The following is a 21,859-nucleotide window of genomic DNA, read 5'->3' on the forward strand; positions in this document are numbered from 1 at the left end:
GCTGCCATGCTTTGTTATGCAATGATTCCAGACTACGTGCTACTGGCCTGGCGTGGTAAAGTGTCCTACCATGGCGGACGGGATAAGGCAGCCCTCCCCAGAAACCTTTTGCAAAGGCTTTGGGAGTACATAAAGGAGAGCTTTCTGGAGATGTCCCTGGAGGATTTCCGCTCCATCCCCATACACGTTAACAGACTTTTCCAGTAGATGTACTGGCTGCGATTGCCAGGGCAAATTAATCATTAAACACGCTTGCTTTTGTGTGTGTAATGTTTACAAATATTTACAAAGGTACACTCACCAGAGGTCTCCTGTGTGCCCTGAGGGTCTTGGGTGAGTTCGGGGGTTACTGGTTCCAGGTCCAGGGTCACAAACATATCCTGGCTGTTGGGGAAACTGGTTTCTCCGCTTCCTTGCTGCTGTGAGCTACCTACAGTACCTCCATCCTCATCTTCCTCGTTCCCCGAACCGTCTTCCCTGTGTGTTTCTCCAGTGAGAGAGTCATAGCACACAGTTGGGGTAGTGGTGGCTGCACCCCCTAGGATCGCATGCAGCTCCGCGTAGTAGCGGCAAGTTTGTGGCTCTGCCCCGGACCTTCCGTTTGCTTCTCTGGCTTTGTGGTAAGCTTGCCGTAGCTCCTTAATTTTCACGCGGCACTGCTGTGTGTCCCTGTTATGGCCTCGGTCCTTCATGGCCTTGGAGATCTTTTCTAATACTTTTCCATTTCTTTTACTGCTACGGAGTTCAGCTATCACTGTTTCATCTCCCCATATGGCGAGCAGATCCCGTACCTCCCGTTCGGTCCATGCTGGAGCTCTTTTGCGATCCTGGGACTCCATCACGGTTACCTGTGCTGATGAGCTCTGCGTGGTCACCTGTGCTCTCCACGCTGAGCAAACAGGAAATGAAATTCAAACCTTCGCAGGTCTTTTCCTGTCTACCTGGTCAGTGCATCTGAGTTGAGAGTGCTGTTCAGAGCGGTCACAATGAAGCACTGTGGGATAGCTCCCGGAGGCCAATAACGTCGAATTCCGTCCACACTACCCCAATTCCGACCCGCAAAGGCCGGTTTTATCGCTAATCCCCTCGTCGGAGGTGGTGTAAAGAAACCGGTTTAAAGGACCCTTTAAGTCGAAAGAAAGGGCTTCGTCGTGTGGACGTGTCCAAGCTTAATTCGATTTAACGCTGCTAAAGTCGACCTAAACCCGTAGTGTAGACCAGGCCTTAGCTTACACCAGTATAACATGCCTGTGTAGACGAGCCATTAGTGCTTTTTCACGCACCACTAATTGTTGCAGAATTTACTTCCCGCAAATATTCACAAATGCACTGTTCTATCATATTATTTAGATCCTCCCAAACTGAATTTTGTACTGTAATTTTTAGTAAGCAAAGAGATCTGTGAATTTGCTACCTAGACACAACTGACATTGATATCAGTGGCAATACTTGGATGTAGTACTTGCCAGACATGCAATGCAATGTAAACTCTGCCTCCTGGAGCTGGCAAAAGCCACTGGGAAAGGTTCAGTAAGGACAGTGCTGTAATAAGTAGACAGAAGGAACATCTAAGACAGGGGTCGGCAACCTTTCAGAAGTGGTGTGCCGAGTCTTCATTTATTCACTCTAATTTAAGGTTTCGCGTGCTGGTAATACATTTTAACATTTTTAGAAGGTCTCTTTCTATAAGTCTATATTATATAACTAAACTATTGTATGTAAAGTAAACAAGGTTTTCAAAATGTTTAAGAAGCGTCATTTAAAATTAAATTAAAATGCTGATCTTATGCCACCAGCCTGCTCAGCTCGCTGCCAGCCTGGGGTGCTGTTCACCTAGGCCGGCAGAGGGCTGATCAGGGCCTGTGGCCGGGACCCCAGACCTGGGTGTGTGTGTGTGTTTCAGGGGTCAGGGCAGAGGGCTGGGGGAGGGGGTTCAGGGCAGAAGGCTGGGGGTATGGGGGGTGCAAGGCAGAAGGCTGTGTGTGTGTTGGGGTGTGAGGGGTTCAGGGCAGAGGGATGGGGCTGTGGGGGTGCAGTGCAGAAGGCTGGGTGTGTGTTGGGGTGTGTGGGTTCAGGGCAGAGGGATGGGGGGTGCAGGGCAGAAGGCTGGGGTGCTCGGCTCATGGGGGTGCTCCCAGCCCCCTGCCCTGAGCGGCTCAGGGCAGGGGGCTGGAAGGGATATGCCCTGTTCCACCCCCTTCCCCCAGGCTCCGTCCCTACCTATCTCTGTGTCCTCTACGGAGCTGTGTGCACGCTGCCGCTCTTCCCCCTCCCCCTTGCTAGGGCCATCAGCTGATTGGCACAGGGAAGGAGAGGAGGAGGGGCCGGAAAGCACCATGCTGGGGGAAGAAGCGGGGGAGGGGGGAAGCTTGGCTGCCACAGAACCAAGCTTCTGCCTCCTGCCCCCGCAGGGGAGAGCGGTGGATGGGGGGTCTAAGTGGGGCTGGGGGCTGGGGCCACGGCAGGGAGCTGCGTGCCACCCTAAATCGGCTCGCGTGCCGTAGGTTGCTGACCCCTGATCTAAGAGAACATGCCATAACTGTGCAGTGCTCCACAGATCTGAATTCTGGTATTTATCTGCATGCACTCCCACTGCCTTCACTGTGTTAGGGGTAGCTGTGGAGGGATTAGAATGGCTTGGCAAAGCTGTTTCTGTGATATGAGGAGAGGAGGGACATCTGAACTCGAAGAATCAATTGTCTTTCAGCAGTGAATTTTGCAGGTTGTGACAGCAGAAGTGCATAAGGTGTGACTTTGGCATAGGGATTGTCATGCGGTCTGGTGGCACATATGACTGATCTCCTGGGTTTAGTGAGGGGTAAGTGAAGGCTATGTCTCAGATGGAATCCTCAGGGCAAGGGTGAAGGGGAATTAACATTTAGCAAGTCTGGAGTGATTTGATTAGCGTAGACTGGGGTGGTTTGTTTGGAGGGGAAAGTGGATCATTGGGAGGTTTCTCCTTCTTCCTCTCCCTCCATCTGGCAGCTGTTTTCCCTTCAAACCCAGAAGTTCTCGCCATGTTCAGTTTGGGAATTGGAAAACCGGCTGTGAGAAAACAGGTGAGATGAGGGTTTTAGAATTGTCCTGAGACAGAGCTGTTGCCAGATGGGCTGGGTGGGTGAGTCCTTGTATAAACGAAACAGATGGGGAGCTCAGGTGGTTCCTGGTGTGACATTGGCAAACCAGGTGCCACTTTATGCCAAGGCCACTATGCCTCACTTAGATACTGAAAAACAACCAGAACCAGTCTGGTTCACCTGTGTGTTAATACTGGTCAAATAGGTGGTAGAGTTATAAAAACATGCTTAGTGTTTAGACTTTTTTGAATGCTTGTAAGTGCTGCATACCTTAATCTCATGTATAACATCTGCATCCCATATTGTAAGGTAATAGTAGAGCATTTGCATTGTGCATTGTGAGCCTCTGTAATTGTGTAAACCACCACACAAGAGAGAAATATTAACTAGCGTGTCATACTAGTATCCAACAAGGGTTATGTCCAGCCCGACAAAGCAAGTCCATTGACACCAGACAAACTAGGAGACATGATGCGAGTGAATTCCTCCCAACAGTTGAACTTGCAACTCAGAGCAGAAGGGGGGAGGGAATAAAAAGCCTTAACAAGGAGGAATTGTATCTTCATGCTGCTTGGATTCGGAGGGGCAAGGATTACTGAGCATAAACTAAAGATACCCCGTAAAGATACTCTGTTTCCCTGCAGCTCAGATGATGGCCCAGGGCTGCTTCAAACACCCGCACTGCGATGTCTGGGCTGACAATTTCAGACAGCAACAAACACGTGGGGGTGTTTTGTCTGGTGGCTGCAATTGGTCACTGCCCTCTAGGTCCAGGGCAGGAGTTGTGATCAGAGCCCTGATGTTGGGGTTCAATGGCCCCAGGTACAGCACAGAGCAATGGAGCTGGGGTCTGGGACTGAGAATGGGACAACAGAGTATAGGGGAGAGGGGGTTTATCCCCCTGGACAGAGATGCAGTTACCACAGTAGGGAGACAGTGCCACAGAAACCACCAGGAAACTGGGAGCGGGATCCAGGAACCCAGTGGGAAGTGAATGGCTGGGATGGAGTCCGGGCAGGATGAGGGCCCTGCAGCTGCTCTGTGTCCAAGGGGAAATGTCACGATTCTGCCTGAGTCACTTGATTCCTCAGTGAGCTGGGTATGGAGCAGAGAGAGAGGACAGACATTGGAGATGCTGCCGGGCAGAAGGAGATGGCTGCTCCCCATGGGAAGTGTCCATGTATCCAGCTTCCCAGGGACCAGCTGCTCTAGCTCTGAGCGACCAATTAAATTCCTAGGCTATGGGAAGTGAAGACCCAGAGACTGAGCCCAGAGGCACTTAGAGCTGCAAGAGCAAAGACATGGAGGTGCCAGATATCCCTTTTAAAGCAGGATGGGCAGACACATCAGTGAAAGGGTCTGGATGGGGGAGTGAGAGATTCCTGCTGAGGGGGACTGAATAAGAACGGCTATACAGAGTCAGACCTATGGTCCATCTAGCCCATGGTCCTGTCTTCTGACATTGGCGAATGCTACCTGATTCAGAGGGAATAAACAACAGGGCAATTTTTGAGTGATCCATCCCGTCGTCCAACCCCAGAGCTTCTGGCAGTGAGATGCTTAGGGACACCCAGAGCATGGGGGTTCCATCCGGAAACATCTTGGCTAATAGCCATTAATAGACCTATCCTCCATGAGCTTATCTAATTTTTTTGAAGTTATACTTTTGTTCTTCACAACATCACCAGGCAATGAGTTCCACAGGCTTATTGTGTGTTGTATGAAGAAATACTTCCTTTTGTTAGTTTTTACCTGCTGCCTATTAATTTCATTGGGTGACACCTGGCTCTTGTGTTATATGAAGGGGTAAATAACACTTCCTTATTTACTTTCTCCACTCCATTCATGATGTTACAGACCTCTATCATAACCCCCACTTAGTTGTCTCTTATCCAACCTGAACAGTCCCAGTCTTTTTCACCGCTCCTCATATGAAGCTGTTCCATTCCCCTAATCATGTCTGTTACCCTTGTCTGTACCTTTTCCATTTGTAACGTATCTTTTTTGAGATGGGGAGACCAGAACTGCAAGCCATATTCAAGGAGTGTGTGCATACCATGGATTTATAGAGTTGCATTATGAAATTTTCTGTCTTGTTATCTATCCCTTTCCTAATGATTCTCAACATTCTGGTAGCCTTTTTGACTTTTTGCACACTGAGTGGATGTTTTCAGAGACCTATCCACAATGACGCCAAGATCTCGTTCTTGAGTGGTAACAGCTCATTTAGTTGGGATTATGTTTTCCAATGTGCATTACTTTGGATTTATCAACATTGAATTCATGAGGGGGAATTTACCCAATCTGGGGTACTTTGTCCTGCATCCGTACAGCTCAAGTACAGAGGAAATGTTTGAGATTCCCTGGAAGACGATGGATTTGCAACAAACATTTTATTAGGAATTTATTTGAAAAAAACAGAAACCAATCAAAGTAAAAACTTCAATGAGAAATAAAGATGAATCTGAAATCTGATTTTCCAGAAACAAGTAACCCTCCCCATGGCCACCATCCTGAAACAAGGAGAAAAATTCCTCACGGGGCAGTGATTTCAGGAAAAATCCCATGTGTGCTGTCAGCTGAGCCCCACTTTGCTTCAAGAGGACACAGACCGATTGTCCCTGAGGGAGAGCTCAAATGAAGCACATTTACACTTTGCTTCAAGAGGACACAGACCACAGGGAGAGCTCCCAACACCTTCTACCTTGTGTGCAGTTTCTGGAGGGATATTAGGGAGACCTTTGCCTTGTAGCTTTTCCCACAGACAGAACATGTATATAAACCATATATAAACCATTTCCGGTGTGCATTCTCTGATGGACAATAAGGGCTGAGCTCTGGGTAAAGTTCTTTCTGCATTCAGAGCAGTTAAAGGGTTTCTGTCCTGTGTGAATTCTCTGATGCCTAATAAGGTGCGATCTCTGACAGAAACTTTTCCCACATTCGGAGCACTTAAAGGGTTTGTCTCCCGTGTGGATTCTCTGATGTGAAATTAGTTCTGACCTCCGCTTGAAGCTTTTTCCACACTCAGGGCAGTTATGGGGTTTCTCTCCCATGTGGATTTTCTGATGTGAAATGAGGTCTGAGCTCGCTTGCAGCTTTTCCCACACTCAGGGCAGTTATGGGGTCTCACTGCCATGTGGATTATCTGATGTACGGTGAGGTTTGACCTCTGGCTGAAGGTCTTTCCACAGACAGAGCATTTATAAGGTCTCTCTCCTGTGTGAATTATCTCATGCCTAATAAGGTGTGATCTCTGACAGAAACGTTTCCCACATTCGGAACAGTTAAAGGGTTTCTCTCCCATGTGGATTCTCTGATGCAAAATTAGTTCTGAGCTGCGCTTGCAGCTTTTCCCACACTCGGGGCAGTTATAGGGTCTTGCTGTTATGTGGATTTTCTGAAGTACGGTGAGGTTTGATCTCTGGCTGAAACTCTTTCCACAGGCAAAACATTTATAAGGTCTCTCTGCCATGTGAATTCATCTATGTGAAATAAGGTCCGAGCTCTGCTTGAAGCTTTGCCCACAGTTGGCCCATTTATAGGATGCCTCTCCTGTGTGGATTCTCTGGTGTGAAATCAGGTTTGAGCTCAGAGCAAAGCTTTTCCCACAGAAAGAACATTTATAGGGTGTCTCTCCTGTGTGGAGTCTCCGATGCTTACTAAGGTCCGAGCTCTGCCTGAAGCTTTTCCCACAGTCGGGGCACTTATAGGGTCTCTCTCCTGTGTGGATTCTCCGATGTGAAATCAGGTATGAGAAATTAGAAAAATGTTTCCCACACTCCAGGCAGTTATAGAGTCTCTCTCCCGTGTGGACTCTCTGGTGTTTAAGGAGGTTTGAACTCTGGCTGAAGCGTTTCCCACAGTCGGGGCATTTATAGGGTCTCTCTGCCACATGGATTCTCTGATGTACACTAAGGTCTGATCTCTGCTTGAAGCTTTTCCTGCACTCAGGACAGCTATAGGGTGCCTCTCCTGTGTGGATTCTCTGATGGACAATAAAGTACGCTTTCTGACGGAAGGTTTTCCCGCAGTCATGGCATGTATAGGGTCTCTCTCCTGTGTGGATTCTCCGGTGTGAAATCAGGGATGAGAAATAAGCAAAATATTTCCCACACTCAAGACAGTTATGGGATTTCTCTCCCGTATGGATTGTGCGATGTGAAATAAGGACTGAGCTCTCCTTGAAGCTCTTTCCACAGTCTGGGCATTTATATGGTCTCTCCCCTGTGTGAATTCTCTGGTGTGAAACAAGATCTGAACTGTGCTTGAAACTTTTCTCACAGTCAAGGCATTTATAGGGTCTCTCTCCTGTATGGATTCTCTGATGTACAATAAGGTTTGATATCTGACTGAAGCACTTTCCACAGCTGGGGCAGTTATAGGGTTTTTCGCCAGTGAGGACTCTTTGATGTCTAACAAGGTTGGATTTCCGGTTGAAACGTCTCCCACACTCAGCACAGTCATATGGTTCCTCTTTACTGAAGACTCTTGGCTGGATTGTGGTTTCCTTAAGGTCCGTCAGACCTCCCACTTGGTAAGTGGATTTACCCAGTTTCATCCCTGGGTTGTTTCCTTGCTGTCTGTCACAGGCTTCTCTCTGCTCAGGACTCTGGGAAACGTCCTCTTCCATTTTTCCTGATAGATTTCCGTGTTTGTTCCACTTGCTCAGGAGCTTCCTGCTGAGGAGTCTCCTCCTCGCTCTCACCCACTATCCCATCATCTGCTGGGACAGAGAGATAATCCAGACAGGAGTCATTCCCTGTGCCCAAGGGGAAAGGGAACCTCAAAAAAGTGAATGGGATGGCAGGAAATAAACCAAATACCTGCTGGGGAGATGGAAAAATCAGGAGCCAAATCCCTCCCCCCAAAACCCTTCCCAGAAAGGAGAGAGGAGGGGACCAGTTCTGCCTCCACATCCCAAGTGAACACCCAGTGGGGAGGGAGCTACTGCTAGGTGTCATTCAGGATGGTTGGGAAGCCCTGACTTGCATCTGACATGAGGATACGACACCAGCTAGTCACAATACTGACCTGGGTGAGATGAAGCAGAAGTGGGGGAGCTCATGGTCCCTTTGTGGGAATCCCAGCTGATTATGCCAATGCTGGGTGGTTTCTGTGTCCATTTAATCACTTGCTCACCTGTGCGGATGTTTCTCAGGATGCCCCTTTCCTCAAAGCTGGAGAGATCTGGCACCCACGGCTCTTTCCCTCGTTCCAACTGGGATATTATGTTGGGTTTGGCAATTGGAAATCCTGCTCCAGGGAAAGAAAGCAGGTGAGACCAGGATTTTGCAATTATTCGGAGACACAGCTGTTTTCAGATGTGCCGGGTGAGTGGGTGCCCTTGTATTCTTCACAGAGTTTAAGGGCAGAAGGGACCAATAGATCATCTAGTCTGACCTAATGTGTATCACAGGGCCTTTCATTTTCACAAGGTACCCCTTATATTAAGCCCAGAGACTTTAGTTGAAAACATTTCAGTCCCAGGAGAGTAAACTGTGTGGCACAGGGAGAGAACAGGAGAGACCAACATGCTACTAATGTCTGAGGCCCCTGCACTGGTAGGGTATTGATTTGGTAAGTTATGCTCAGATGATCCCAGCAGGTGAGCCAGACCCAATGCTGCAGACTCAGGAAATCTAACCCCCTCCCACACCAAGGTTCCAGCCATTTGGAGCTGCAGGAAAATTGATTCCTAATCCCAAATCAGGTGATCCGTTTGACCCTGAGCATGTGAGTAAGACACACCAGCCAAGAATCTAGAAAGAGGGTTTTCTGTACCACCTCGAAGTACTGGTCCACCCCATCTGGTGTCCTCTCTTCAACTGTGGCCAATCTCTTATGCTTCAGAGGAGGAAAACATACAAACAAAGACCCCATCCTAGAACACAACTAGCCATTTGTACATTGGGGAAAAATATTCTTTCCTGACCAGGGCCAGCTCCAGCTTTTTTTACCGCTCCAAGCAGCGAAGCAAAAAAATAAAAAAAAATGCCGCGATCGGTGGCACTTCTGCGGCAGCTCTACCGGCACGGCAGCACTTCTGCGGCAGGCTCTACCGGCACGGCAGCACTTCTGCGGCAGCTCTACCGGCTTTCATTCTTCGGCAGCAATTCGGCGGCGAGTCCTTCCCTCCGAGAGGGAGTGAGGGACCCGCCAACTAATTGCAGCCGAGGACCCGGACGTGCCACCCCTCTCCATTGGCCACCCCAAGCACCTGCTTTCTCTGCTGGTGCCTGGAGCCGGCCCAGTTCCTGACCACTATAAATGACCAACCGAAGCCACAAAAAAATTATTATAATCATTATTCAATGACAAAACAAACAAAATAACCTTTAATAAATTCAGTGACACCCAAAACCTCCAAAAAACCCAGGAAATACAGAGTTAAAGTATTTCAAACTCAAACTTCTGAAAAACCAGGAAATTGTACTGGCATGGCAGTGCCACTATCAGTGACGGTTGAATGACGACTTCTGTTAAAAGGTTGACTTTTCTAAGTCCTCTAAAATTAACATCCTTTGTCAGACTCCTTTAAAATTTGGTGCAGGGTTTTGGAGGGTGTTGGGTGCAGTTAGTGACCCAAACTTGGGTCATTTGAGCTAGAGGTGCAAGAGATATAAGGCCTGAGAAAAATAGCCATTTTTTAAAGGAGTTTCTACATTTATTTATTTATTTATTTATTTATTTATCTTTTTGCATAGGGCTAGAGATCAAACTATTGAAGTGATGCAGGGCAGAATGATCGCAATCTGTTGAGTTTTACCCAAAATAGTGCAATGGCACCCCTAAATCTTTGGGGGATGCAGACTGAGAATGTGATTAAGAACATGTGCATTTTTTACAGTATGTATGCACCAATACAGAAAAACAGTTAGCGGGTTTCCATTCCTGCCATTTTATAGGCTTTAAAGCTCAACTCTTGTAAGTGCTCTAAAAACTGAATGGTTACTCAGATCACTTTGCATTTTGTGTGCCTCTTTGGATGTTGGGTAGCATTAGTGACCCAAATTGGGGGTCTTTTGAGGGGTTCTCGAGTTACAGGTCCCCTCAAAAATGTCCTTCTGCTGCCTTCTTCTGCTGCCTTGTAATGTTGAACTGAGAGGTACTAGTGACTGGATGAATCACAGACCTCGCTGAGACTGATCGCTATGAATTCACCCTTCAATTAGTATAACTAAGGATAAGTTAATCATAAGCCCCCATCTAAGACAAAATAAGTTTTGGACTGAGTGGCCAGAGGTTGCTACAATTTGTGAATCATGGGTGACAATTTCATTTTGGGGAGAATGTAATCAAAATCTTTGGGGGTAGGGAGAAACAGACATGTGAATGCCTCCTGGGAGGGAAGAGATACCAGGGGGCAGAGGAGTGGGGGAATAAGGGAAGAGGGGTATAAATGGGGTTGATGATTGGGGAGGGAAGAGAGGTTGGGGGCTCAGGTGAGGGCGGCACTGAGGTTGCGGGGAGTGGAGGGGTGGGACTCTGAGTTCCACTACAACCATCTACCCTGCCTCAGCCCAGGCCACAAAACATCCCCCAGAAACTGGATTAAAGCATTTTTTTTTAAGAGAGAAATAATTTCACTTTAAAGACTCAAAGCGATGATGAGTCCCCTACCCCCCTTGGTAAGATGGTGCCAATGTTTAATTAGCCTCACTGCTGGGAAATTGCATCTTATTTTAAGGAAGAATTTGTGTAACTTCAGCTTCCAGCCACTGCTTCAAGTTATTCCTTCCTGAGCAAGGCTTAAAAGCCCTCCCCCCCCCCGCCACCTGCCATTATCAAATCTATTTTCCATGTGTAAGTACCTATACACACTGATCAAGTCCACTCTCAACCTTCTCTTCAATAAGCTGGATACGTTGAGCTCCTCCAATGGAAAGGACTGTCTTCCAGCCCCAGGGTCGTTGTTGTGTTCCTCCTTTGAACTCTCTCCAATGTTCCCACATCCATCTTGAAGTGTGGACACCAGAACTGGAGGCAGTATTCCAGCAGTGGTCTCACCAATGCTGCGTATACAGGCACGATCTCTTCCTCGCTTCTGCCGAATACTCCCCTTTTTATACACCCAAGGATTGCATGAGTCCTTTTTGCCACAGCGCTGCATGATTATCTACAATGTCGACAGTTTCTTCATCAAATGGTCACCAAACCAACAGAGTTGATGCAATTGTAGACTTGGTTTTAGTAAGTAGTGAGGACATCATAGAAGGTCGTAGGAAATAACCTTGGCTCTAGTCACAGGTTGATTCAGTTTAAATTAAAAGGAAAGAAAATGAAACCCAGGTCATCAACTATGATTTTTTTATTTCAGAAGGTCAGATTTGGCTACATCTATGGGGTTATGCCAGCGCAGCTACAGTGCAGTAGCTATGCTGCTCTAGCCTCTGTAGAGTAGCCAAGCCCAGAATTTTTCATGCTATAGGTATAATCTGAATTCTTGTTTTCTCAGATGTATTACCTTGCATTTGGCTGTACAGGTACTAAAACACATTTTATTGGATTATGACCATTTAAGCAGGAAATTCAGATCACTTGGTAACGATAACCTGTCCTCCTTGTTATTGATACTCCACTAATTTTTGTGTCATCCACAAAACTTACCAGCAAAGATTTTACATCATCATGAATGTAACCCTTCTGCCCATCTAAGTTGGCAGCAACAAGGGCCGGGTTCTGTATCTAGGGGTTCCGCTTCAATAACGCAATGCAAAACCGGCTCAAGCCCCCACCCAGTGACCTGGGACAATTACATACCACCCCCTGGGTGCCTCTAAGAGGCAATACTTCCCCTCTCGCAAGCACGGAGTCTGAGTGTAGCAGAAAATGTAAAAATCCAACAACCCCCCAAAGTCTCTGTCCCTGGTCAATGCAGCCCCAGAGTTCAAAGGGGGGGGCATGCAGGGTGTTAAGGGGCACCTTATGTGATCCGAGGCCGACCGGCTGCCTCTCCGTGGGGTTCCACCGCAGCCTTCAACACAAGCCGCTCCACTCCACCAGCTGTCCCATGAGCCGCTCCTGCCGTCCCACAAACTGCTCCGGCAGCTGCTCCACTCCTCTCACCAACCTGTGAGCTGCTCAGCTCTGCTCCACTTCAGCCGTCCCTTGGGCCGCTCCCACAAGGCTCCGCGCTGCTCTGCTAGCTGCTCCTCCAGCCGCTCCGCTCACCGACCTGTGAGCCGCTCAGCTCCGCTCCGCTCCAACCATCCTGGGGAGGCTCCACTCTACTAGCTGCTCCGCCAGCCGCTTAGCAATATAGCGTCAGGCTCCCCCACTAGTTAACATAGCCTCAGTGATCTCAGCTCTTGGTAACTGTAGCTCTTTTGTGATTTCAGCTCTTAGCAATTTCAGCTCATAGTAGGGAGCTCCAGTGCTAGTGCACCATTGGCCCAAAGTGAATTCAGCTCAGCAGCCTGTAACTAGACTCCAAAGTTAGCTCTGACATTCAACAGTGGAGAGAGGAGGTAGTGCAATTGGTGTTTCAAACCCTCAAAGAGAGCCCATACTATCAAGTACAAATACCTATCCCCATCCTCTCTCAATTCACTGGGTTTTGTAACCCATGCCTCTTGTCAAGCAAGTGCTTCTTAGATAATGGAGAAGGACTCACTCAGTCCTTCTGTCATACAACAGTTCCACTGGCCTTGATTCACAGAATCAGGATAACAAAACTTTATTCTTCCTGCCCCAATAACAGAGAAACTGGGGATCCCACACCAGCCAAAGTAACCACTTTGAGTTGCTGTTGTTTCATGCCAGGCGAGTGGGTGTGCCTATGCAAACAAGATCAGCCCTTGGAGTTCTTTTCCACACTCGCCATAATTCACCACCAGATGTCAGGGTAGAGCTCATCCTGACTCTGCTTACATGAAGATTGTTGATGAAAATATTAAGTAGTGTTGGACCAAGAACTGATCCCTAGAGCACCCACTAGAAACAGCCCTGCTCATTGACTTCTCCCCATTAACAAAAACATTTTGAGATCCGTAAATGAGCCAGCTGTGAATCCATCTACTGTGTGATCTTGTTTATTCCATATAAGACAAGCTTTTTAAATCAAAATGTCATGTGGTACCAAGTCAAATGCCCTGAAGAAATCCAAGTATACTATATCAACACAGCTGCCTTCATCAACCAGAGCTGCATAAGCCAAACAGATGTTCCTGAAGACCCTTTGGGGAGGTCAGATGGTTCTTGGGAGGTGTACAGCTCCCCCTGCAGGAGGTTCAGCGATCTCCACACACACGGTTTTTTATGACTTTGGCACAACACAGTTGTGCAGCCTCTTACTCCTTCCTAGCCCTGCTGAGACCACAAGCCCTTTCCAGCCATGGAGATAGTTCTGGGAAAGGATGGAGAGGAGACATCTCTCTGTGTGTGAGCCCGTGTTTAGAAACACAGAGTGCTACATACAGCCCATCCCCTCCCTTGGAAGTTCTGGGGATGAGCTTCTCCACTATGTCTCTGAATCTCCTCTCCCCTGAGAGGGGTATCAGGAGGGAACAGTCTCTCTCACATGGTTTCTGGGGCTGATCCTCCTGAAATCTAAGGGACCGGGGATGAACCCTGAGCAGAAGCCGACCCGGATGCGGATGCTTCAGAGACCCTCCTCCACTCCTTCTAATACCCAAGGGGACAGGAATCCTTACCCAGCGAGGTCACATTCTCATAGTTCTGCTGCATGACGTCCCTGTAGAGGGCTCTCTGACTGGGGTCCAGCAGAGCCCATTGCTCTTCAGTAAAATACACAGCCACCTCCTCGAAGGTCACCAGCCCCTGAAACAGCCAGAGTCCCCCTCTCAGAACCTGATGCCAGGGTAACAATCCCACCAGCTCAGTCACAGGCAGGGCTGCAAAATCCCTCACCCCACCCCACAGAGAGCAGGAAATTTTCCCTGGGGAAGGGGACATTTCTCAAAGCTGTCATTAAAAACACACTATTTTTATGGTGAAACCGTGATGCCAAGAGCTGCCAACTCCGGTGATTTTATCATGAGTCTCACAATATTTAGTTGGGATTCTTGGACATTTCACATGATTCCTGACACAGAACTCACACATTCTCCCTTGTTTTATATGGCCACCACCTCCCATTACTTTCAGGGGGGTAGAGTCAAACTGCCCTTATTCAAAATGGCCACCATTTCCAGCCAGGGCCGTCCTTAGCTATAGGCAGAATAGGCAGCCGCTTAGGGCACCACTCTGCCTGGGAGCACCACTCTGGGAAGCAGTGGAGATGTAAGAACAGGGCTGCTCCTAGAGAGAGCCAAATGCAGCAGAGTCTGAGGGAGGGGATTGGCTGCTGGGGTGTCTGGGAAGGGGAGGGGGTAGGGGTGGGGCAAGGAACTCACCTGTGAGTGTGACTTTCCCCCGGCATGAGGTGAGGCAGTCTCGGCGGCTCTGGCAGTATCCTTTGTTGCCCCCCCCCAACGTCCATTCTTCTCCCCCTCCCACAGAGCACCCCTCCTCTCCCCCCCCCCACGGAGCACCCCTCTCTCTCCACCTTATGGAGCCCACTAGTGTGGAATAAACTGGACTCGTCAATCCAAGGCAATCCACTCTAGGGGTTGTGTTACTTGCGAGTTGTATGGTGTTACTGATGTATCTACTTCAAGTCCATCTTTCCCTTCCCTTTATAGGCTTCCTGTATATTTCCCCTTCTAAATAACGTGTACATTGATTGTTGGTTCATCCATTATGGAAGGTATGTACGGAGGCATCAGCTAGTCCTGGGGGTAAGGACTGGGTCAGGCATAACTGAAGCTGCATAGGGAGGTAGGGTAGGGTTCCTGGCTCCCTTGAACAGTCAGGTGGGGGCACTACCAGCTAGTAGCTGAGAACCCAGGCAGTTGAAACCCACTGTGGCCGAAGCAGAGGGACATGGTAAGGGCTCCTGTTGATGATTAGCTGCCCTTAAGGACCAAGCAATCCATAAAACCCCATTACATCCTTTTAAGCATTTTGTGAGCTGTCTGGTGGCTCACTATGTTCTATGGTTTAGAAGCTGCCAAGGACTAATCTAAGCAGTAGTGTAAATACGAGGCTGGGTCTTGCATGTCTGTGTAGTTACTAAACACGGTTATTTGGGACCTAACTGTGTCCATGTGGCTTCTCCATATTGTGTTTGTTCTGTAAAGAACAAAGGACACAACAGAGGTTTTTCATTTCCCATTCAACTTTCCTCCTGTATTTCCTGTCCCTCCCCCACGTCCAGACCAACCCCACCCTCCCCCACCGGCTCCCTGCCAATCACTTACCTGAGCCAGCACCACTGCAGCAGCCATGTCTCTTCCCTGTGCCCTGGGAGGATGGCAGGATCTGGAGCAAGATGTGGATGTCATTCTGCAGCCTGTCAAGGCAAGAAGGACCATTGGGCAGGTATCAGAAAACGTTTTAGTCCATTTTACACCCCAGTTTCCCCAGGCTCTTTACCTGAAGCCAGATTCTAGATTCTGCCAGGCTGCAAAAACACTTGGTCACTTTATTGCAGTGCAGATCCAGCCCCTCCCACCAGGACTAAACCCACTGAGGGTATGTCTACACTACGAAATTAGGTCGATTTAATATGTCGATTTTTTAGAAAACGATTTGATACAGTCGATTGTGTGTGTCCCCACTTAAGACCATTAAGACCATTAAGTCGGCGGAGTGCGTCCACAGCACCAAGGCTAGCATCAACTTTCGGAGCGTTGCACTGTGGGTAGCTATCCCACAGTTCCCCAAGTCTCCGGCGCCCATTGGAATTCTGGGTTGAGCTCCCAATACCTGATGGGGCAAAAACTTTGTCGCGGGTGGTTCTGGGTACATGTCGTCAACCCCCTCACCCCCCCCCTGTGAAAGCAACGGTAGACAATCGTTTTGCGCCTTTTTTCTGGGGTCCCGTCCACCTGACCTGCTCAACCCACTGCCTGCCTGGATGATCGGAACCCCAGGCAGGCAGTGGGCTGAGCAGGGCCGGCGGACGGAGCCGCAGACCAGCAGCGGCGTAAGCGGCTCAGCCCGCTGCTGGTTTGGGGCTCCGTCTGCCGGCTCCTGCCAGCCGAGGTCCCGCTCAGCCCCGCTCAGCTGGCAGACCTCAGTAAGGTCGATCAGGGGTGCCTGGACAGACATGGGTATCCTCCTCTTAGAGCACCGAATGGGAGTGACTGCAGGTCATTCTCTTCTTTAAGTTTCGTCTCATGGAGATTCAGTCCTGACTGGAATATCATGTGAGCTGGAGGCCAGCCAGCAGCACCGCGCGGTCGCACCTACCCCAGCCTGCCCCTTGCTCCCATGGCTCATGAAGCCTGGACAGTAGTAAGGAGCAGTTCAACTTGTGGAATGGCAAATCCAGAACAAAGGATTGCACTCTATGGGCCATGTTAAGATTATTAGTCCCTATAAAAGGCTTCATGAAAATTTTCCCCCACCCCTAACAAAAATGTTAATTTATCAGAGCAGCTGAAAGGGTAAGGAACCCGGGACTATAACTTACAGAGAGCTTCCATATTATTTAACTCATAATTGATATAATTCAAAGTAAAATTTCACAGCGCGGTCTGTTCTAAGACTAAAAATGCAGGAGGGGAGTCAAAAAAGGAACAGTGACCTGTTTCAAACCAGGGACGTGTCGTGTGTTAGGTGAACGTGATAACCTCTACACTACAGGGCTTTTGTGTGAACGTGATAACCACTATACTACGGGGCCTTTCTTTTTTTTGCCACAGATTTTGCCGAATGCACAGGAATGTTTTCTCTAGCTACAGAAGCTACCTAATGCAATGTCTATATCTATGGCCTTCCTGCTCACAAAGCGGTCATGCCCCCGCCCAAGGCTGACACAGCACGGAGTGCATGTGACACAGCGACCTGGCTCGGGCAGGATCGCTAGCGAGGCATGATACTTTTGCCGTTAAGCAAATGTAGAAACATTCTGGGGGGGACTGCATGGGTCCTGTGCTGCTGAGTGCTGCTGAGTTTGCCACGCTGGCCAAACAGGAAATGAAATTAAAAAGTTCCCGGGGCTTTTCCTGTGTACCTGGCTAGTGCATCTGAGTTCAAAGTGCTGTCCAGAGCAGTCACAATGGAGCACTCTGGGATAGTTCCTGGAGGCCAATACCGTCGAATTGCATCCACACTACCCCAAATTCGACCCGGAAATGTCGATTTCAGCACTAATCCCCTCGTTGGAGAGGAGTACAGAAATCGATTTTAAGAGCCCTTTAAGTCGACAAAAATGGCTTCGTCGTGTGGACGGGTGCAGGGTTAAATCGACCTAACGCTGCTAAATTTGACCTAAACTCGTAGTGTAGACCAGGACTGAGACATTTTTAAAAGTCTCTGAACCAAATTTTAGGGCAGGTTCACACTTACAATGCTGCAGCAGCACAGCTGCATCTTCAGTAAAGATGCTACCTACGCCAACAGGAAGGCTTCTCCTGTCGAGGTAGGTACTCCACCTCCCACAAGGCAGTAGCTATGTCCATGGGAGAATTCTTCTGTCAATCTAGCACTGTCTACATGAGCCTGAGAAGGAGCCAGAATTTACCAATGTACATTGCCAAAGAGCCACAGTAATACGTCAGCAGCCCCCCATGAGCTCCTCCCGCCCCACTCCCAACGCCTCCTACCCACCAGCAGCCCTGCTGATCAGTGCCTCCCCCGATCAGCTGTTTTGTGGCATGCAGGAGGCTCTGGGGGAGAGGGGGAGGAGCGAGGGCATGGCAGACTCAGGGGAGAGGGCAGGAAGGGGTGGAGTGGGGGCAGGGCCCTGCGGCAGAGCCAGGGGTTGAGCAGTGAGCACCCCCTGGCACATTGAAAAGTTGGCACCTGTAGCTCCAGCCCCGGAGTCGGTGCCTGTACAAGGAGCCACATATTAACTTCTGAAGAGTCACATCATTAATGTGGCTCTGGAGCCACAGGTTCATAGAATCATAGAATATCAGGGTTGGAAGGGACCTCAGGAGGTCATCTAGTCCAACTCCCCTGCTCAAAGCAGGACCAATTCCCAACTAAATCATCCCAGCCAGGGCTTTGTCAAGCCTGACCTTAAAAATCTCTAAGGAAGGAGATTCCACCACCTCCCTAGGTAACCCATTCCAGTGCTTCACCACCCTCCTAGTGAAAAAGTTTTTCCTAATATCCAACTTAAACCTCCCCCACTGCAACTGGAGACCATTACTCCTTGTTCTGTCATCTGCTACCACTGAGAACAGTGTAGATCCATCCTCTTTGGAACCCCCTTTCAGGTAGTTGAAAGCAGCTATCAAATCCCCCCTCATTCTTCTCTTCTGCAGACTAAATAATCCAAGTTCCCTCAGCCTCTCCTCATAAGCTCCAGCCCCCTAATCTTTTTTTTTGCCCTCTGCTGGACTCTTTCCAATTTTTCCACATCCTTCTTGTAGTGTGGGGCCCAAAACTGGACACAGTACTCCAGATGAGGCCCCACCAATGCTGAATAGAAGGGAATGATCACGTCCCTCGATTTGCTGGCAATGCTCCTACTTATACAGCCCCAAATGCTGTTAGCCTTCTTGGCAACAAGGGCACACAGATGACTCATATCCAGCTTCTCGTCCACTGTAACCCCTAGGTCCTTCTCTGCAGAACTGCTGCCTAGCCATTCGCTCCCTAGTCTGTAGCAGTGCATGGGATTCTTCCGTCCTAAGTGCAGGATTCTGCACTTGTCCTTGTTGAAGCTCATCAGTTTTCTTTTGGCCCAATCCTCTAATTTGTCTCTGTATCCTATCCCTACCCTCCAGCATATCTACCACGCCTCCCAGTTTAGTGTCATCTGCAAACTTGCTGAGGGTGCAGTCCACGCCATCCTCCAGATCATTAATGAAGATATTGAACAAAACCGGCCCCAAGACCGACCCTTGGGGCACTCCGCTTGAAACTGGCTGCCAACTAGACATGGAGCCATTGATCACTACCCGTTGAGCCCGATGATCTAGCCAGCTTTCTATCCACCTTATAGTTCATTCATCCAGTTCATACTTCTGTAAGCAGAGTCAGGATGAGCTCTACCCTGACATCTGGTGGTGAATTATGGCGAGTGTGGAAAAGAACTCCAGGGGCTGATCTTGTTTGCATAGGCACACCCACTCGCCTGGCATGAAACCACAGCAACTCAAAGTGGTTACTTTGGCTGGTGTGGGATCCCCAGTTTCTCTGTTATTGGGGCAGGAAGAATAAAGTTTTGTTACCCTGATTCTGTGAATCAAGGCCAGTGGAACTGTTGTATGACAGAAGGACTGAGTGAGTCCTTCACCATTACCTAAGTAGCACTTGCTTGACAGGGGGCATGGGTTACAAAACCCAGTGAATTGAGAGAGGATGGGGACAGGTATTGGTACCTGATGGTGTGGGTCCCTTTTGTGGGCCTGAAACACCAATTGCACCTCCTCCTTCTCTCTCTCCCTCTCCACTGTTGAATATCAGAGCTAACTTTGATTCCCTTAAGAGTCTAGTTACAGACTGCTGAGCTGAGTTCACTTTGGGCCAATAGTGCACCAGCACTGGGGCTCCCCTACTACTAGCTGAAATCACAAAAGAGCTAAAGCTATTTAAGAGCTGAGATCACTGAGGCTATGTTAACTAGTGGGGGAGCCTGAAGCTATTGCTAAGCTAACTTAGCTTAGCGGGGGTGAGCGGAGCGGCTGGAGGAGCAGCTAGCAGAGCAGAGCCTTGTGGGAGCGGCCCAAGGGACGGCTGGAGGGGGAGCGGAGCGGCGTGGCTCGGCTCACAGGTCGGTGAGCGGAGTGGCACGGCTCACAGGTCGGTGAGCGGAGCGGAGCGGCGCGGCTCACAGGTCGGTGAGCGGAGCAGCTGCCAGAGCAGTTCGGGGGACGGCAGGAGTGGGACTGCAGGTGGAATGGAGCAGTTCGTGGTGAAGGCTGCGGTGGAACCCCACGGAGAAGCAGCCGGTTGGCCTCGGATCACGTAAGGTGCCCCTTAACACCCTGCTCACCCCCCCCCCTTTTTGAACTCTGGGGCTGCACTGATCATGGACAGAGACTTTGGGGGGTTGTCGGACTTTTGGGACTTTTGTGATTCTTGGGTTGCTGGACCCAAGAGACTTTGGGATTGGTGGACTTTTGGGACTTTGGTGATTCTTGGGTCGCTGGTTTCAAGAACCAATGGGAGAGGACACGGCCCAATTTGCTGGGGTGGGTCTTCGCTCATGGTTTGGTCTAAGAACTATAGTTCTGGTGTTTTTCCAATTTAATGCTGATGTTGTTTACCTCATGTTATTAAACATTTTCTGTTACACTCAGACTCCGTGCTTGCGAGAGGGGAAGTATTGCCTCTTAGAGGCGCCCAGGGGGTGGTATGTAATTGTCCCAGGTCACTGGGTGGGGGCTCGAGCCGGTTTTGCATTGTGTTATTGAAACGGAACCCCTAGATACAGAACCCGGCCCTTGTTGCTGCCAACTTAGATGGGCAGAAGGGTTACACTTCTTTAACTTGTTGGCAAGAACACTGTGGGAGACCGTATCAAAGGCTTTGCTAAAGTCAAGGAATAACACGTCCACTGCTTTCCACTCATCCACAGAGCCAGTTATCTCCTCATAGAAGGCAATTAGGTTAGTCGTGCATGACTTGCCCTTGGTGAATCCATGCTGACTGTTGCTGATCACTTTCCTCTCCTCTAAGTGCTTCAGAAGGTTGGTCATCCCTGGTCTACACCAGGGATTAGGTCAGTTTAACTGTGTTACTTTTCTTGGGGTGTGGATTTTTCACACCCCTGAGTGAGGTAGTTATACTGACCTAATTTCCTAGTGTGGACCTGGCCTTAGAAAAGAGTAGAATCAAAGGAGCCAGTTTTGGGGATCCCCCCTGACACTGTCCCCGAGGGCAGCACATTCCCTCAGCAGTGCAGGGACCAGGCGGAGGCAGTAACTGGTTTTCCTCTCCCTGCTCCCGACCTTGTCCCCAGAAAAGTCAATCTGCCCCGGGGTGCTGCAGGGAATGGAGCTGGGCAGGGCTGGGAGCCGGGAACCTCCCTCTGCAATAAACTCCTGCCACCCCTTCCAGACTGTTTTTCCCCATCTCCTTCCCCCTCTGCCCAGGAGCCTTGGTCAGTGTGCTGGGGACATTCACTCTCCTAGCTGGATCGGCTCCTGCTAGTGCTAACGAGAGCCTGGTGTGTGTGCGTGTGTGTGTGTGTGTATGTCACGGAAGGCAGTAGCTCTGGGACTCGCAGACCCCGCCCGGGAGTAGTGATGGGGCGAGGAGGGGCCCTTTGTGCAGAGTCACTTTCCTGCCCGGTCCCAGCCCTTCCGCCGGGGTCTCTCCCCTCACCTGCAGGCTCCGGCTCAGGGGCTGGTATCGGCAGAGCCCGGGGCTGCCCCAGGAGGCTGGTTCCACCCCCTGCAGAAAGTCCCCACCTGGGCCGGGGGGCACAGAGGGGTCTTGGACAGACCCCACTGGGGAGCAGCAGCTGCTCAGCCCAGGCTCCCAGATCACACTGTAGGTGGCAGCAGCAGCAGCCTCTAACCCAGGAAGCGCAGCCCCTGAGAGGGAAGGGGCGGAGGAGAGGAATTTTCCCACGTTGCTGAGCTGTCACTGAGCAGGCTCGAGTGATCTGAACGAGCTCGGGAACATTCGCTGAAGCCGTTGCCCCCACTTGCCATCAGAATCTCCTCCCAGCTGAAGAGCTGCAGAGGGGCTGGGCCAAAATGTGTCCAGAAGGGGGTGGAACAGCTGGTGGAGGCAGGGGAATGGGGGGCGGGGGCAGGTCGACAGAATCAGGGAGAGGGTGCAGGAACTGGGGTTAGGATAGGGAGAGATGC

General features: G+C 49.7%; 1 protein-coding gene across 1 annotated transcript; it reads right to left on the bottom strand.

Moving 5' to 3' along the window:
- Window positions 1–5,455: 5,455 nt before the first annotated feature.
- On the bottom strand, window positions 5,456–21,509 carry LOC103307251 (zinc finger protein 641-like). Its single transcript, XM_065562656.1, has 5 exons — window positions 21,369–21,509; window positions 15,341–15,432; window positions 13,733–13,859; window positions 8,220–8,333; window positions 5,456–7,800 (listed from the first exon to the last, which is right to left on the bottom strand). Exons 2-5 carry the CDS (start codon window positions 15,422–15,424, stop codon window positions 7,682–7,684), a joined length of 444 nt encoding a protein of 147 aa, XP_065418728.1. The 5' UTR covers window positions 15,425–15,432; window positions 21,369–21,509; the 3' UTR covers window positions 5,456–7,681.
- Between the last annotated feature and the right edge of the window lie 350 nt (window positions 21,510–21,859).

The sequence above is a fragment of the Chrysemys picta genome, chromosome 12, assembly GCF_011386835.1.
Source record: "Chrysemys picta bellii isolate R12L10 chromosome 12, ASM1138683v2, whole genome shotgun sequence".
Classification (NCBI taxonomy): domain Eukaryota; kingdom Metazoa; phylum Chordata; order Testudines; family Emydidae; genus Chrysemys; species Chrysemys picta.

Coding starts and splice junctions, on each gene's coding strand:
- LOC103307251 (XM_065562656.1), bottom strand. CDS start 15,424: ATGACATCCACATCTTGCTCCAGATCCTGCCATCCTCCCAGGGCACAG. Junction 13,860..15,340: donor CTGCAGTGGTGCTGGCTCAG/GTAAGTGATTGG, acceptor TGGCTGTTTCAG/GGGCTGGTGACCTTCGAGGA. Junction 8,334..13,732: donor TGAGAATGTGACCTCGCTGG/GTAAGGATTCCT, acceptor TCCCTGGAGCAG/GATTTCCAATTGCCAAACCC.